General features: G+C 40.4%; 1 protein-coding gene across 2 annotated transcripts in view; it reads left to right on the plus strand.

Annotated features, from left to right (window-relative positions):
- The window catches only part of MYO5A (myosin VA), a 186,781-nt gene that overhangs the window by 104,444 nt on the left and 64,558 nt on the right, over positions 1-17,779 (plus strand). For both annotated transcript variants that reach the window (XM_070044918.1, XM_030878718.2), the window contains exons 14-20: positions 1,233-1,316; positions 7,034-7,195; positions 8,376-8,473; positions 10,510-10,596; positions 10,685-10,793; positions 13,224-13,435; positions 14,354-14,510. In XM_070044918.1, coding sequence (XP_069901019.1) covers positions 1,233-1,316; positions 7,034-7,195; positions 8,376-8,473; positions 10,510-10,596; positions 10,685-10,793; positions 13,224-13,435; positions 14,354-14,510 — 909 coding nt within the window. The remainder of the gene's footprint in view (positions 1-1,232; positions 1,317-7,033; positions 7,196-8,375; positions 8,474-10,509; positions 10,597-10,684; positions 10,794-13,223; positions 13,436-14,353; positions 14,511-17,779) is intronic.

The raw sequence follows: 17,779 nt of genomic DNA on the forward strand, positions 1-17,779 counted from the left end.
TCAATAGATAGCATTTTTTTCTTTGCTGAGCTTGCATTCGTTAGCTCCGTTTAGGAAAAGTAAGCTTAAGTGTTGGCTTATTGGTTTTCTCTTTCTTTAACCTAAATGGGATTATATTAAGAAATAAATACATGTTTACAGTCCTCTATCTATAATTCTGAAATCCAAGAAACTCTGAAATCCATGTCTTTTCATAATTCATTTAGTGGCTAAGCCTGATTTTTGACCTGAACTAACATGAGGTTATTTATAGTCTTTATTTATCCCAGTTAGGCTGGATATTTATATATTTCAATGTAGAAATGTTAATATGTTTGATTACAGATTGCTGCCTCAGATTCTGCTAAAAGATTCTGGGTTCTGAAACCCAACGGTTTCAGAATAGAAACTGTGGGCGTGTGTCACCCTCTGTGATTGATTCAGTGGGTCCCTACTAATGAGGCATGCAGACTTGCTGCTTCACAGGTTCTGTAGTCTACTCAGAAAATCTGGAGCTATGACACTAGTTTATATTTCCAGGAGGTTGTGGGGTGGCCTTCTGGTAAGCTCCCCATGGTCCCCTTTAGGAACCCTTTAGGAGGGTTTTCCGAGTCTGTCCTGCTCCTAGCTGGAGACCTTGGAATGGCTTCAGGGCCGCCTAACGGTTTTGTGGTACAGGCTGGGGACTCTGAGTGGTAGATGGCTGATGTCTTCTAGAAGCAGGGAGAGTCCATTCTCATGTAGTTCTACTTACCGGATCATATAGCGTTTACCCAGCCTCCATCTACATCCATCGTCGCCACTTCAACTTTCTGCCAGACAGCCATTTGTTCCTTCTGACCCTCTCTCCAGCTTTTATCTCTTCCCTCCCAGAGGAGACTTACCCCTGCGGGACGGTGAGCTAGGTTTGAAGGAAATACAGTGGGTCAGCCTTGGAGGAGCTCTCTTTGGCCTGCATGAGAGAAGAGAACAGCTTCTTATGAGTCTGCTTACCCATGAACTGGGATGATCTTAGATCACAGTTAATCAGCACTGCCACTCTTCCCTAGGAAAAACAATATTTGGGGAGTTTTACTCTAGAGTTAACATGCTTCTTACTAAGAATGGTACTAGTTTCTTAGAATAAAACTAATGATAACACTTCACTGAGAGCCCATCACATAGCCTGAGCCTAATAAATATTTTTGTTGTTGATGACAATCATATCTATTCAAAAGTTTATTAGCTAAGGAGATTTTCCCATGTGTTTTCAGGTGGAATACCAGTGTGAAGGCTTTCTGGAAAAGAATAAAGACACTGTTTTTGAAGAACAAATTAAAGTTCTTAAATCAAGCAAGGTAACCATGTATAGGCTTTCTCCAATCAGGATATATTCATTAAAATGTTTCTTATTTAAGCATTAGCTTTTTAACAGTAATAATAATTGTTCTAACAAAATCAGCTTTACTGTTAGTTTTCTATTTATCAATACATGTGTCAGGTCCTGTTTTTTAAATGCCTTACAAGTGTTAACCCACCTAATCCTATGATGAGGTGATATTATCATTACTCCCATTTTACAGATGAGGGAACTGAGGCAGGGAAACTTCATAGCTAGTAAGTTTTCAAGCCAAATTATTGATAAAACCCAGGCTATTGAGCTCAGAGTCTGCACTCTTAACCACTATGCGGTGGTGTTTTATGTGAAATTTTTGCCTCCACGGCAGTTATAGGCTCTCTTGTGCCTTTGTGAGAGACCATGAGAGAAAACATTTTGTTGTTGTTGTTGTTTTTGGCTGTGTCATTTTGAAGGGATACGCTAGAGACATGGCCTTAAGCATTCCATCCAAATAAAGATTGACCTCTGGATCATTGAGTGCAATTTTCAGGTATGGTCCAAAACACTTTGAAATTATTCTTCTTAGGTATAGATACCAGAAACACTGCTTTCTAGTGGGAGCAGAATATTCCAGATTGCAAAGAACTATGATGGCTCTCTGAGGTTGATCCCAACCTCCACCCTTTGACTCTCTTCAGGAAAGTATGGGGAGGGGAGCACGGCTCACTTTCATCCTGTAGGGAGCAAACCAGAAAGCTGGTTACTTACATTTAATAAAGTAAATATTCAAATATTCAGTGAAAGACTAACAATATTCATGTGAATTCTTCTGGATTTCTGACCAGCACTTTTTGTTTTTCTGGTTTATTCTAACAAAATCGTTTTAACTTCAATGGAATGTTATATGAACCTTTTTTTTTTTTTTTTGCAGTACGCGGGCCTCTCACTGTCGTGGCCTCTCCGTTGCGGAGCACAGGCTCCGGACGCACAGGCTCAGCGGCCATGGCTCACGGGCCCAGCCGCTCCACGGCAAGTGGGATCTTCCCGGATCGGGGCACGAACCCGCGTCCCCTGCATTGGCAGGCAGGCTCTCAACCACTGTGCCACCAGGGAAGCCCCTATATGAACATTTTGACTCTTGTTTTTGGAATAAAAACTTTTACTTTCAATTATTTTGATAATAGAAAGTTGATGTAAGGACCAAATTCCAGTTTTAACCCTCAGAAAAGAATGAGTCTATAGTCTTAAATGTCTGTAGAAAAAATCATTTTTTCATTTATCCTCTTAAGCCCTGGACATTAACGCTTTATACCTTATAAGAATGATGTATAAGAGAAAATTCTCTCACAGTGCCAATCCCTGATTCAGTTAAAGATTATAAATCATTTTAGTTTATGAATACTGATGAAAACCCTGGAATTCTAGTGTTACTACTCTAAATAATTTAGCTGACACAGAACATTCACAGGTTCTCATTCCCCAGGCACCCATAACCTTTTGTGTCTTTTTTCTGACCTAACTTCTGACTGGCTCGTGGCTCCTTAATTTCCACAAAGTAGCTATGCATTCTGAGGAATCATTTGGAGTGACTGCCAGTCTATATAGCACTGTTGCAGTTGGGTGGAGGTGGTGTGAGGTTTACATAGCTTAAAGGCCTACACTGCTCCCAGTCAGCAGAAACCCAACCCAAGGGTATGAACTTTATGTTTTAATTTTTCTGCACCTGATAGGAAGCAAGTGTAACCTAGTGTTGATTTGTCCTCTTGGAAGTACTAATTTTAGAAGATCAGTATTTGTGTTATGTGTTTTCAACAGAATTATTTTTGTGGTAATACAGTGTGGGGTTCTGTTTGTGTGTATGTGTTTTGTCTTTTTTTTTTCTTTCTTTCATTTTGCAGCTTCTAGCCACTTTAAAAGGAATTAAGGTATAAAAAAACTTAACAGAAGGTGTCTTAATTTATGTTTTCCCACCATAAAGAAATCTGTTGCTACATCAAATAACAAGAAGCACATAAGTAAATTGCAGCTTGATGAAATACTACTAAATTGCAGCTCTACTAAATGTCATTAAAAAGAGTTATATCCCCTACTTTCCATGTTGCTAATTGATGAAGGGAAGCACAGTTCATCTACTGAGTTTATGCCTCAAATCTCTCATCTGTAAAATAGAATCATGATAGTATCAACTTTCAGAGGTTGTTATGAAGATTAAATAGGTTGTATTAAGCTCTTAGAGCAGTGCTTCATGTGTAAAAAGCTCTTAGTGAATAATGTTGTTGTTGTTGTTACTGAGATGATTTCCCACATCTTTATGAAGCAGTTACTTGGATTCTTCTGTCTTCTTTAACACTCTTTCCTAGACATATAAGTTCAGTCTGAAGCAATTCAGAGCCCTGTCTTAAGCATAGACAGATCAAAGAAACAAGATGGAATGTCCAGGCATATCTACCTACTTACATATTTGACTTTCTGTTTATCTGCCTTTCTCTCTTCAAATGAAGTTGGCCTCCTCAGTCAGTGGGGAATGGCTAAATTTTTCAATGAATGATTTAAGAAAATTGGGGATTTAGCAAGGTAAACAGGTAAATGAGATAGGCAGAGGAGTTAGGTAATAACCCCTTAACCAAATATTTAGATGATATCATATCATAAAGTGGTAAGTGCTATAAAGAAAGTAAAACAGGGCTTCCCTGGTGCCGCAGTGGTTGAGAGTCCGCCTGCCGATGCAGGGGACACGGGTTCGTGCCCCGGTCTGGGAAGATCCCACATGCCGCGGAGCGGCTGGGCCCGTGAGCCATGGCCGCTGGGCCTGCGCGTCCGGAACCTATGCACTGCAACGGGAGAGGCCACAGTGGTGAGAGGCCTGTGTGCCGCAAAAAAAAGAAAGTAAAACAGGGTACCAAGCTAGAGAGTGACTAAGCTTGGGCAGAGGTGAGGTGCTCCACTAGCCACAGTGGTCAGGAAAGGCCTCTCTGAGGATGTGACATTTGGGCTGTACCCTGAATAATAGGAGACAACTGTGTCAGTGGAAGAGCAAGTGCTGAGAGGAGTGCTGAGACTGTATAAGATGGTTGTGTTTGAGGTCCATAAAGAAGGCCAGTATGACTGGAGCATGGTAGCTGAGTAGGATGGGTAGACAGGGGCCACTTTCTGGAGGGAAGTGTGGTAAAGAGTATAGATTTTATTCCTGTTCCTGTGGAAAGTCTGAACAGTTTTCATATGGGGAATGATATGCTACTGTGTGGAGATATGGTGGGAGGGCTGGGGATAGGGGCGTAGTAATCTAGGGGACAGATAGTGGACTGAGATACTGAAATTATAGCAGTGGAAATGGCTTATGATTTGTGGGTAGAGTTGACTGGTCTTGTTGATGGTTTGAGTATGGAGAGTGAGAGAAGGAGAGAAATTGAAGATGACTTCTATGTTTTGGGCCTGAGTTGCTGGATGGATAATGGTGCCACTTACTGAGGTGAAGACTTGTAAAAGATCAGGCTTCAAGAGAAAGAATCAAGAGTTCTGTCTTGGACTCATGGATATGGAGAACAGACTTATGGCTGCCAAGGGGGAGGGGGTTGGGGGAAGGATGGAGTGGGAGGTTGGGGTTAGCAGCTGTAAGCTACTATACATAGAATGGATAGACAGTGGGGTCTCGCTCTGTATAGCACAGGGAACTATATTCAGTATCCTTTGATAAACCATAATGGAAAAGAATATGAAAAAAAAGAATGTATATATATGTATAACTGAGTTGCTTTGCCGTTCAGTGGAAATTAGCATGACATTGTGGGTCAGCTATGCTTCAATTAAAAAAAAAAAGAGTTTTATCTTGGACATGTTTTGCCTGAGATGGCAATTAGATAGTCAAGTGGACATGTCATATAGGAAGTTGTAAATGAAAGTCAGCAGGTCAAAGGCAAAGTCAGAGTCAGTGATATAAATTTGGTAGTCTTTAGAACTAGATGGCATTTAAAGCAATAGGACTGGATAAGATTGCTTAGGGAGAACAAGTAGGTGAAAAATAGTAGAGAGTAAGGCATTCCAACTCCTAGAGACTGGCCTGAGGAAGAACCAGGAAAGAAGTCTGAGAAAAATGGCCCACAAGGAAGCAGAAATACTGCCTAAAGAAGAAATTGTAGAGTAGTTTCTAATATGACAATGTGAAATGTTCTCTTTTTTTTTTTTAATGAAAACTCAATGTAGAGAATTTTAAATTTATAACTTGTATGAAGAGGAAGACATATATATGCATCTATATGTGTGTATGTGTTCTGAACTCTCAACACTGAGTAGTTTTCTGGTAGATATTGTAGAACTTCAGTTAAATTCTAACACTAGTGGTGAATATGATATTTCAACCCAGCTCTATTAACTATTTCACACAGAAGAGAGAAAAACAAAGTTTAGGTAGGCAGCGCTAATGTAGAGCTAGCAATTTACTTGGAAATGACAGAAGTGTGTCAGATAGATCCTAGAGTCCTTGGCCTATTATCGAATAGCCTTACATCTTAACTCTGTGCTGAGTTTTCAAATCAAATCTATTAGGAACTCTTATTTTTCCCCTTTGTGATACAAGATAATGGTAAAACGTTCCCCTACCCCCACCCCCTGCCCTGCTTTGTAGCTAACCAAGCTATATGTTTCCGTAAAGCAAGGGATACATTCATTTGTGCAGCAAGCAACCATTATTGGTATGTCATGTATAACAATTTGTTATATACATCATGAATTATATCCTAAATTACCCTTATAATTGATAGATACATTATACCAAATGAAATTAATTTTGTTTTTAAATGAAAGAACTCTCTTAAGAAAATTATTGCTTCTGGAGATATTCTGAGTTTATTAGATAAATAATTGGCTATTGCAGTTACACTGACTTATAAGAAGGATTTATTTTATTTATGTGGACTGTTTCACTATTGTAAAGATATGTACATATATCAAAATGTTACTGTCGATTAGTTTGAAGTCTCTTTTGTTCCTTAAAATGTATTCCAACCACATTAAATTATACTATCCACCCATTTATTAACGACCAGAGCTTTTAATAGACTTTCATTTCCTTAACCTGGTAGAACACAAAATTGATTGCAGGAATTATGCAGTCATGCAAAGCTTACAGGATACGGGCAGGGTTTCCTTTTACTTTTTTTCCCAATAATGCACATTACTTTCTAAAAATTACTGTTAATTCATGATTTTTTAAAATCTTATTAAATTGTAGAACTAGTTCGTGACACCCTTCCTGATGAGACTTTCAGTGATAGTTTTTAGTTGGTACCCACCATTTGAGTTATTGGGTAGACAGATGAAGCATGATGATAAAACATTTGGTGGAACTGATGTAATAAGACTTTCAATTAGTAGGTTGCTCATAAAATAATTATCGTTTAAAACCAGTAAAATGGTTAGAGCGGCCATTTCCTGTGGATTAAGATTTTAAGTCTCAGTGGAGTAGTTTTGATTTTGTTTTCCCCCAAATAAGGTTGTAGAATTACTGCATTTTTTCCATCTATATTTTTGTAGCATTGATGTCACCTCCCTCTCACATTTTTGGCTCCTAACACAGATACTGATTATTTCTGGAATGTGACTCTGAAAGGGGTTACTTAAGGAAGGGAATCACTATGGATTGCAAATCATCATAGTGTTTCTGTGAAGATTTCCAATTGAGTTTGGGTTTAGATTTCCTTTCACCTAAAAGGTGATTTCCTTTTACTGTTTTTGACTCAGTTTAAGATGCTACCAGAATTATTTCAAGATGACGAGAAGGCCATCAGTCCAAGTTCAGCCACCTCTTCAGGGCGCACGCTCCTTACCCGCACTCCTGCAAAGCCCACCAAAGGCAGACCAGGCCAGGCGGCCAAAGAGCACAAGAAAACGGTGGGGCACCAGGTGAGTTCAGGGAGCCGCTGCTGCAGTGCTACTTCCCCTCTGGCTCAGCTGGAGCCTCAGGTCTTCCTTTGTCAGCCTCCCAGGTGGGGTCCTCAGGTGAGGAGAGGCTGGAGCTTTCACTGTGAGAACACAGAACACTGTCCACTCATACTTCTCCCCTCCTAACATAGACCCGTAACTCTGCTTAAGCGTTTCCCAAAATAATTTTCTCTACATTTTAATTCTTCCAGTACATATCCTCCCTCACAAACCACTGCTGCCTCTGTTTTGTTCTCTGGCTGTTTCCTCTCTGGATTTGTACAGCTCCTTCAGCCCAGGAACCGTGCCCTCTGCTTTCTTTGATGTTTTATGCACCAGGGGACTGGGAAACATGACACACGTGCTTAGTGCCTGAACTAGGGCTGGGGGCTTTGGGCAGGAGGCTGAGTGCTAGTCAGCTTGTTTTCCTGAGCAGATAGGAAGCAGGGCCTGGCACAGGTCCACAGCCCCCAGGTCCCATGTCCCTAAAGGTAACCCCACCCTGGCTGTACTCTTCCATCCTCTGCCCCTCCCCATTTCCTATACTCTTTTAAGTCATCTGCTACTTTTTTCAGTATCATACAGCAAAATTCCTACTGTACATGATTAAATGACCTTAATATCTTTAAAGCAAGCATATTTTTAGTCAAAGTTTTAAGTGTACAACAGAAAGCTACAGAAATCTATATTAAAAGGGTGGGTGGAAGAATGAACTCTAATGTAATGATGATAATGATGTGTGATAATGATGTGTCTAAGTAGGTTCATCAACTGTAACACATGTACCGCTGTGGTGGAGAATGTAGATAATGGAGGAGGCCATGCCTCTGCCAGGGTAGGGGGTATGGGGGACATCTCTGTACCTTCTGTATGATTTTGCTGTGAACCTCAAACTGCTCTAAGAAAATAAAGTCTGTTTTAAAGAGGCGGGGGCAGTGGTGGTGGTGGGAGGAGCGAGAATATCTGTTTAGCAGAGTGATCATGTAAATGGTAGGGTTTAAGCAAATTTGAACCAAAAGCCCTAGCAGCTCCACTGTTGAGGGCTGGTCAGGTTCACAGGTGGCAAAGTCATCTCCACTAGTGTCATTTGAAGAAAATTTTCAGTTGTTTTATGTCATCTTTGACAAAACCTTGATGCCCCTTTCTGCTCTTTTTCATGCAGTTCCGAAACTCCCTTCACCTGCTTATGGAGACCCTGAATGCCACTACCCCTCACTACGTGCGCTGTATTAAGCCTAACGACTTCAAGTTCCCATTCACGTAAGTATTTCTCAACTGCTGAATTTAAAGTATCCATATCTCATAAGGATTGCCAACCCAGCAGCAGAGAAAAAATACTTAGGTAAACCTTCATGTCTTGTAGAGGGAAACAACGAGTTAATAGAACTTTTTCCGTTTTTGTTCCCTTTTAAGAACGTGAAAACAGGGAATTCCCTGGTGGTCCAGTGGTTAGGACTCCACGCTTCCACTGCCAGGGACCCGGGTTCCATCCTTGGTCAGATCAGGGAACTAAGAGCCCACAAAGCCTCACGACGTGGCCAAAAAAAAAAAATGTGAGAACAAATTAGTAGTTGGCCTTCTGATGATTTTAAAAGTTGAGATCAACCACACATTTCTAGTACTATTTTCTATTTGTAATTTACTTCATTTCAAGATCTTTTTGGTTAACTTGGACTTTAGTTAAAACCAGAGCTGGGTGAGATAAGGTTGCTTTGGCAAAGGCTCACAATCATCCCTGCTACTTTTCAACTGTTGAAACTATCAGAGAATGTCTACTTTTACCAAACATCTTGTCCTGTGTCAAGTACCATTTGCGAGAGGAAGTTTTTTCCAAAACGGAAATATTTCTCTAATTTTGAAAGTAATGCATGCACATTATAAAAACAATTTTCAGGAAATATAAAGTGGTGTAAAAATAAATGAAAGAGCATTTCATTATACCCAGAGAGATAAAAAGTATTAACTGGCATAGATCCTTCTTGATATTCCTTCCCTGCTGTGTGTGTGTGTGTGTGTGTGTGTGTGTGTGTGTGTGTGTGTGTGTGAGAGAGAGAGAGAGAGAGAGAGAGAGATTAATAAAATGGAAGGGATCATGCTGTAATTGTTGTTTTGTATCTGCTTTCAACTTATGGGTGTTTTCTGTGTTAGTAAATACAAATCCACATCATCATTTTAATGGCTACATCATATCCCATTATATACACATAACACCATTCTTTTAAATTATTCCCTATTGATGGCCGTTTGGGTTATTCCTATGGCTATGATAAACATCTTTTGCCAAACATTTTTATATATTTGCCTGATTATCTCCTTAGAATAATGTATTTCTAGAAGTGGAATTTGTGGGTCAGAGATTAGGCACACTTACCAAAGGCTGTAATAACTCCCACTCCGCAGTGTGTGCATGCTCCTTTACCTACACCCATGCCAGTCTTGCCCTTGGAGAGTCGGCCTTAGACTGCAGGGCACTTCTCAAAGACTGTTGTATTCTTCTCATTGCCAAGAAGCCCTTTCTGGAGGAAGTGAGAAGCTGGAAGAAGCTGCCACGCCCTGGGTGACTTTCCTGGACAGCCCTAGGGGCCATTGCCTTCTGTCAGCCAACCGCATCTCCCATCACCAATAAAACACTTGAGAAGATAGTGCAGCAGAAGCCTCGGATAGGTTACTCAGGGCTTAACTGGGGAGTAAGAGGAATCATCATTCCGTAAGAAGCAGGCCTTGCTACTTCTTCTTTTAGTGTCAGTTTAACATTAAGGTGCCGTTAATCTAGAGTGAAATACACATAAGATATAATATAAAATATTTTTCACTGACATGGACACTATTAATGCTTAGTATGTACACACTGAGTTGAATAGCTTTTAGAACACCAATAATTTTTTAAAAATACCTGAATGGGGCATATTTAATTTGTTCTTCTTGTTAGAGAAATCTCCAGGGCTGGCCAGTCTTTATTCCAGGGGAGCTCTGCATGGTGAACTAAAGAGTTATGAGAACAGCTAGTCAGGCCAAGGCATGTAATGAGCATGGCACAGTGCAGAGGAGCTTGGGCTTTTAAAATATGTTTAATGGAATTTCTTATAAGTTTGTGGTATGTATTTTTACTGCTAATGGTCTCTTCCCCTCTCTTACATGGAGTTTTCCATTCTGATCACTGTTCCAACTTTTGAATTTTTTTTCTAATTTATCCATTTGGCTCTTTACAAAAGAATTCAGTCTCTGGACTGAGGAAAGTAGTTTGTGGCTAGAGCCACGCTTCTTTGTGTATTAATGATTTCCATTTTTACACATAGGTTTGATGAGAAGAGGGCAGTACAGCAGCTGAGAGCGTGCGGTGTCCTGGAAACCATCCGAATCAGCGCAGCAGGTTTCCCCTCTCGGTGGGCTTGACATTTTTCAAATATAAGGGATCCTAAAGGGGGAGGTTCCTGCTTCTTTAAATAAGCTGACATGAGTTTCTTTTTATAGGTGGACTTACCAAGAATTTTTCAGCCGCTACCGTGTCCTAATGAAGCAAAAAGATGTGCTAAGTGAGAGAAAACAAACATGCAAGAATGTTTTAGAGAAACTGATAAAGGTAAGAAAGATTTTTCACTTACCTTTATCGGAACAGATGTTTGCCAAAGGCCTTGTGATTGTAACCTGTGAATGTCCTAGGAATATCCATATACTACTAATCCGGGTTATTCAGGGGTGGAAAGGTGGAGAGGCACACTGTCTTGGAGGTCAAGGCTCCCTATCTTTACGATGGAAGGACTAGTAAAGATGATGGTCCAGTATCAAGATACAGGATGGTGAGGCCTGGACCCAGACTTGAGACACATTCTTTTTATTTATTTATTTATTTTGCGGTACGCGGGCCTCTCACTGTTGGGGCCTCTCCCGTTGCGGAGCACAGGCTCTGGACGCGCAGGCTCAGTGACCATGGCTCACGGGCCCAGCCGCTCCACGGCATGTGGGGTCTTCCCGGACCGGAACACAAACCTGTGTCCCCTGCATCGGCAGGCGGACTCTCAACCACTGCGCCACCAGGGAAGCCCCCAAGTACTAAATTTTTATTGAAAATTACTTATGACAGACACCAGGCCAGATGCTGTGTGATTAAGAAAAATAAGTCTTGTCCTCAGGTGACATAGTGTGTCTTGGAAATTAATGCATTTTAAAGATAAGTATAATATACCTTAGTGTCTGTCAAATGCTGAGTGAGTGAGACAAGAAATCAACGGAAGACAAAGCCACATCTGCTGTGGGAAGGAGGAACTATTTCATGGAAGACATGTATTTTGAGTCAGGCCCTGAAGAGTGGGTAAGATTGTATAAAGTGGAAGGAGACTATCCTAATAGGAAGCAAGGAGCAGAAAAGCATAGTTTTCTCAAAAAGCAGTTAGAGTCGGATTTTTGTTTTTGCTTTTGCAGTAAAAAAAAATGGTGCATGGGACAGTAGGGAATTGGTTAGGAAATGTGGGTTGGTGTTTGAAGAGACTTGCATACCAAGCTAAGGCGTTCACAGACTTTAGAATGCACCAGAGTCACCTTCAGGGCTTGTTAAACTTCAGAGTGCTGGGCCCCACCCCTAGAACATCTGATTTGGTAGGTCTGGGACGTGTCCAATAATGTGCATTTCTAACAAGTTCCCAGGTGATGCCGATGCTGGTTTGAGGACTACATTTTGATAACCACTGATGTAGGTTGTAGAGAATTTAAGACTCATGAGATGCTGTTTAAAGAATATTTTCACTTATTTGACACTAGGTTGGATGGATTACCTCACTTTGAAGTAATTAGTCATAATTATTAGCTATTAACTAGATGTAATATCTCTTCTTTGGTGATAATAACTTTATTTTTCTTGAAAGCACTTAGGCCACTTTCCTGGTAATGTGTAAAAGAATTTGATACATTTTGAATCTGGCCTAAGTCCTTTCTAGGGAATGGAGAGCAGAAAGTAGGGAAAGTCTCCTCCCCCAGACTGCTCCCCCCTGCGCTTGGGGCCACAAGGTAAAGGAGTGTAGGCTTGGGGGCGAGGGAGAGAGAGCTGAGATGAAATGGGGCAGGGAGAAGGAGACAGGGAGAGGGAACCACTTTCTAGCTCTTCCAGCTAGCCTCCTTTGCAAACTTTATTGATTTAAACTGAAACAGTTTTAGATATATGTGGAGATTTCTGATTTTCTGTTTTCATGTACAAGATAGGAAATATTTGCTTACAGTGAAAAGTGATTTTTCTCTGTTTTCACTTAGAATTTCAGATCACAGTATTGATTATTATAAATAAATTCTACTCTTCTTTTGATATAAGATGGTTAATAACTTGCATGCTTCTAGATAAGCTGGATCGGAATATAATAGACCAAAAATAGCATGCATATATATCTGTGTTTACTGCTCAGCTTTGTTTATACTCAGAAGTCAATGAGCATTATAAATGATTACATGTTTGTAAGAGGAGTTTTGAAATCTGTAGGAAGATTTACTGTTGATAAAACCAAGAGATAACTGTTGAGAAACTTAACTCTTAACATGAATATGCAAGATTTTTTATCTTTTAGTTTTTATTTTGTGTGCATTACTTCCTGCCTTTTTCTTCATATTGGTGTTTTTGTCCCTTCAGCTTTCTCATGGAACACACAGCCCGATGTAATTCTTACAGCCTGGGTCAGTCAGAGGGAGTGTCAGCATCTCCATTTCCTTGAGATATTTAAAATACAGACAAGCAAATAGTAGCTGCCTATAACCCACAACCAAGTTTTGGGCCTCAGATAATAATTCCAGGTAGAATAATTCTGGAAAATAACTCTTAACCTGCAGTTTTCCTTAAAGTCCCTTCTATTTGCTCCACTTGCATAGGATCAAAAAGCTGGCTCCATTAGTTAATTGTGATGTAGCCCAAGTTTTAGCTAATAGTTTTATCCCTTTACTGATTCTGCTTTTAGACATATATTTTCTCTTTAAAATTCATTTATCTAGTCATCATTTCTACTTCTGAGTATACAGTTTCTTCCAAAAATAGGACAAGGACAAATACCAGTTTGGGAAGACAAAGATCTTTTTCCGTGCCGGTCAAGTGGCCTATCTGGAAAAATTGAGGGCAGACAAATTGAGGGCTGCCTGCATCCGGATCCAGAAGACGATCCGAGGGTGGCTGCTGCGGAAGAAGTTCCTGCGCATGCGCAAGGCTGCCATCACTGTGCAGAGATACGTGCGAGGCCACCAGGCCCGATGGTAGGTCTCTTGGCAGCATGTCCACTCTGGCTCATGGGCAGCGAAGATTGGTGGGCTCATCTGATTGATTGTCCAAACTAGGACAGTTTTGAGTGGTCACCCTACCTGAGAAGACAGCACCTTACCTCTTCTTAGGTCCAAGGAATTAACTCATAAGACAGTTAGATAGAATACAATTTCACTCACCTTTGTGAATGATTCAGATTGAACCTCAAAAAAATAATTACAAATTACTGCCTACTCATGTCCTCAGTATTTATTTTTTATACATTTATATGGGCTTGAAGAAATCATCTGTAAATTAGAACAGTCACGAATATAACTAGTTAATAATGACTCTGTTTAGGAGTTTGGGGGAGCAGTTAGCTGAGAAGGTGTAGAAGAGAGTTAGTTACACTTACGTGTGATTACATATTAGGATAATTTTAATTTAGAGATATCAAAAGACATGAATTAATGGTTAAGAACTTGTGCCCAAATGGATAGATTAAGGAAAAACATCGTGCATTAGCAATGGATAGAGCTAAGAAGGCTGGGTGATAAGTAAGCACAGGATTACTGTGTAAGCTCTTCTGCTATGTAAAGGGGACATAGCCTGGGGTAATGAGCACAGTCCTAGAAGGAATAAGCCTTTATGACCTTCGCTTTCTGTATTGTAAAATCAAGTAATATGGGACATCCCACTTTTCAGGGTTAGGTAAGTCTCAAATGAGATAATGGATGCACAGATATTTGGGGGATCATCAAATAACTATACAAATATAAGAAATATAAATGTTGATTTAACGTGTATGTTATTAGAATAATACAATGGAGGTGCTACTTATTCTGCCAAAGGTACTGGTGCTTTCAGCCTCTACAAAATGTATTCATGGGTTTTTCTGATTACTGACTACGCACCACTCTTTCTCTGGCCAGTTATGCTAAGTTCCTGCGCAGAACCAAGGCAGCAACCATCATTCAGAAGTACTGGCGCATGTATGTAATCCGCCGGAGGTACAAGATCTGGCGGACTGCCACGATCGTCCTTCAGTCTTACCTTCGAGGCTACTTGGCCAGAAATAGGTATCGCAAGGTGAGGCCTTGTTTTCAACTTTGTTCATTCCATTAATGTTAATCAAATTCCACGTCTGTACAAAGTGCCACAGGGGCTCCTATGGATGTAGGAGTCATATGGAGACAACCAACAATTGAAATACATTTTTAAATATTAAATAAGCCACATATATTTATTAACATGATGTTGAAAAAGAAAATTTACTTTTTTCTTCCCCTGTCTGTAATTTGAAAAAAAAGTGAGTATATTAGTTTCCTGTGGCTGCTGTCATAAATTACCACCAACTTGGTAGCTTAAAACAACAGAAGTTTATTTTCTCACAGTTCTGGAGGCAAAAACTGTGAAATTAAGGTGTCAGCAGGGCTGCTCTCCCTCCAGAAGCTATGGGGGAGAACCCATTCCCTGCCTCTTCTAGTGCTGGTGGCCACCAGTATTCCTAATAATTGTGGCCATATCACTCCAGTCTCTGATTCCATCTTCACATCATCTTCTCTCTGTGTCTAACTTCACTTCTTTTGTCTGTCTCTTATGAGAACACTTGTGATGGATTTAGGGCCCACCCAGATAATCCAGGATAATCTCTCCATCTAGAGATCCTTATCTTAATCATATCTGCAAAGGCCCTTTTCCCAAATAAGGTAATATTTACAGATTCTTAGTATTGGGGGCCTTTATTCAGCTGACTATGGTGAGCTTTGAATAGGTAAAAATATTGGATAGACCAAAAAGTTCGTTCGGGTTTTTCTGTAACATCTTACAGAAAACCCAAACGAATTTTTTTTTTTTTTTTTTTTTTTTTTTGCGGTATGTGGACCTCTCACTGCTGTGGCCTCTCCCGTTGTGGAGCGCAGGCTCCGGATGCGCAGGCTCAGCGGCCATGGCCCACGGGCCCAGCTGCTCCACGGCATGTGGGATCCTCCCGGACCGGGGCACGAACCCGCGTCCCCCGCATCGGCAGGCGGACTCCCAAGTACTGCGCCACCAGGGAAGCCCCGAACGAACTTTTTGGCTGACCCAATATATGGCAGATGAACAGATTAAGAATGAAACAACCTTGGAACAATTTACCATGGTTAAAATGAAATCAAATATAACATCGATGTGGTCAAAGTTGTATTGACTGGAGTATTATGCTCTAGAAATTTTTGACAAATAATCTTTATGTCTAGCAATAATCATCATGGCTATAGATAGTGGATCACCAGATTAGTCTTAGTCCTCACCTCTAACAATATATGATCTAGTCGATGAAAGTTTTTCCTCTTTCATTTTGGCAAGGTTTTGAGTCTGTTCTTTAGAATATAGCCCTAATAAGCCAAAAGTACAGTCTGGATCTTGGAGCTCTCTGGGCATCACTGTTAGTAGAGTGATTGAAGGACATTTCTCTAATCACAGGCAGTGATTATGTGGGCGTGCCCTAGGCCCTATTCATGTATTTATTTTATTTTCTTATTTTGAATTAATTTTATATAACAAAGAAAAATGGAACGCTAATGAGGTTTGAATGAGCATATTTAATAGCTGTGTTTTGAAGAAAATTTGAAGACTTAGCTACTCCAGGTCTTTCTGCCCACGCCTGGTTTATAGTCAGATGTTCTTTCTCTTCAAGCATGAGCTTTCAAGGGAGGGAAAAGCCTTATTAAACTTGACCTTTTAGATATACCAAACCAGTTACCCTCCTGTTTTCCTCACTACTCTCCTCAGGAACATCTGAACTGGCGTGTGAGGCCTTTGGTTTAGCAGTAGCAGTCTCTAGCTAGCTTAGCTCCCAGTGTGACTGGACATAGTAGGGGAGGCAGGTTAGAGACAGGCTCGTGTGTAGGCCAGTAGTACCCCCTTAGTGATCCTTCTAGCTGTGATTCCAATCCAAGCTTCCCCCAAGCTTTGGGGGTCTTAAAGTGAGAGCAAGTGTTATTTAATGTCTCTGACTCACCGATGGAAATGAGATTGAGAATGGAAGCTCTAATTATATACTGTTTCCATTTGACTGAAATTAGAGAAATGGACCAGTATCTGAAGTTACATGGGGAGAAGGAAATGGAACAGGAATATTGGCATTAATACCTTTGCCACTGTGTGCTGCTTGAGTTTTAAAGTCTGAAAGCCTTCATTTTGCCATCACTGAGTCTTATCCAGTTTGTCACTAGTCATCCAGATAAGATAGGTGGCTCCCTTGGGATTGTGTTGTTGAGTGAGAGCTCAGGATGCCCTGCCTCACTGCGGCATGATGCACGGTGACTGCACTTAGTGGGAACTGAAGGCTGCCTTAGCATTAGGAAGACATCCCAAAGGGACAGCCTTGAGTTGGCTGAAGATACTATGAAGGTCTCCTAAACACCTATGTTTATTTTGTATTTGTTGGCTTTAAACACAACGACTTATTTCTTAATTGTATCCTCTAGCATGGCATATGTTTTTCATGGTTTTTCTCAGCTACATAACCTAAAAATAGGAACTGTTCTTTTAATGATCTTACTAAACTGCTACCTATCTGAATAGATTGTTTCAGAGATTTTTTACATTTAAAAAGTTTCATAAAAGATACATTGTTTCCATTTATAATAATCACTAATAAGTACTTAATCAAGTGCATACATTTAAACATTTATATCACACAAGACTTATTTTGTAATATCGTAGACTTGAAAGGACATCAAAGTTTTGCTAGTTTGCTAGTTCAACCGTTCTTAAAATTTAAGAACTTCTTCCCCATCATTCCTGGAAACTGTTTACACAATCTCTGCTTGATGGTCATTAGTGACAAGAAATTCATCTCATAAGGCAATCTTATTTTTTAAATTTTATTTTTATTATTATTATTTTTTTTGGCTACATTGGGTCTTCATTGCTGCCTGAGGGCTTTCTCTAGTTGCAGCGAGCGGGAGCTACTCTTCGTTGTGGTGCACGGGCTCTAGGCAAGTGGGCTGCAGTAGTTGTGGGACGTGGGCTCAGTACTTGCAGCGCGTGGGCTTCAGGGCACACAGGCTTCAGTAGTTGTGGCCTGAGGGCTCTAGAGCACAGGCTCAGTAGTTGTGGCACACAGGCTTAGATGCTCCGTGGCGTGTGGGATCTTCCCAGAGCAGAAATCAAACCCGTGTCCCCCTCATTGGCAGGCGGATTCTTAGCCACTGTGCCACCAGGGAAATGCAAGGCAATCTTATTGTTATAAGTTGTTTATAAGTTTAGGGCAATATCTTTTTTTTTTAAGAAAATACAATATAAAATTAAGATTTGTTTACTTCACTTTATCTTCTTTTTAGCTTTCCTTTTAAAGTTCTCTCCCTACT

This window comes from Globicephala melas, chromosome 2 (assembly GCF_963455315.2).
Source record: "Globicephala melas chromosome 2, mGloMel1.2, whole genome shotgun sequence".
NCBI lineage: Eukaryota > Metazoa > Chordata > Mammalia > Artiodactyla > Delphinidae > Globicephala > Globicephala melas.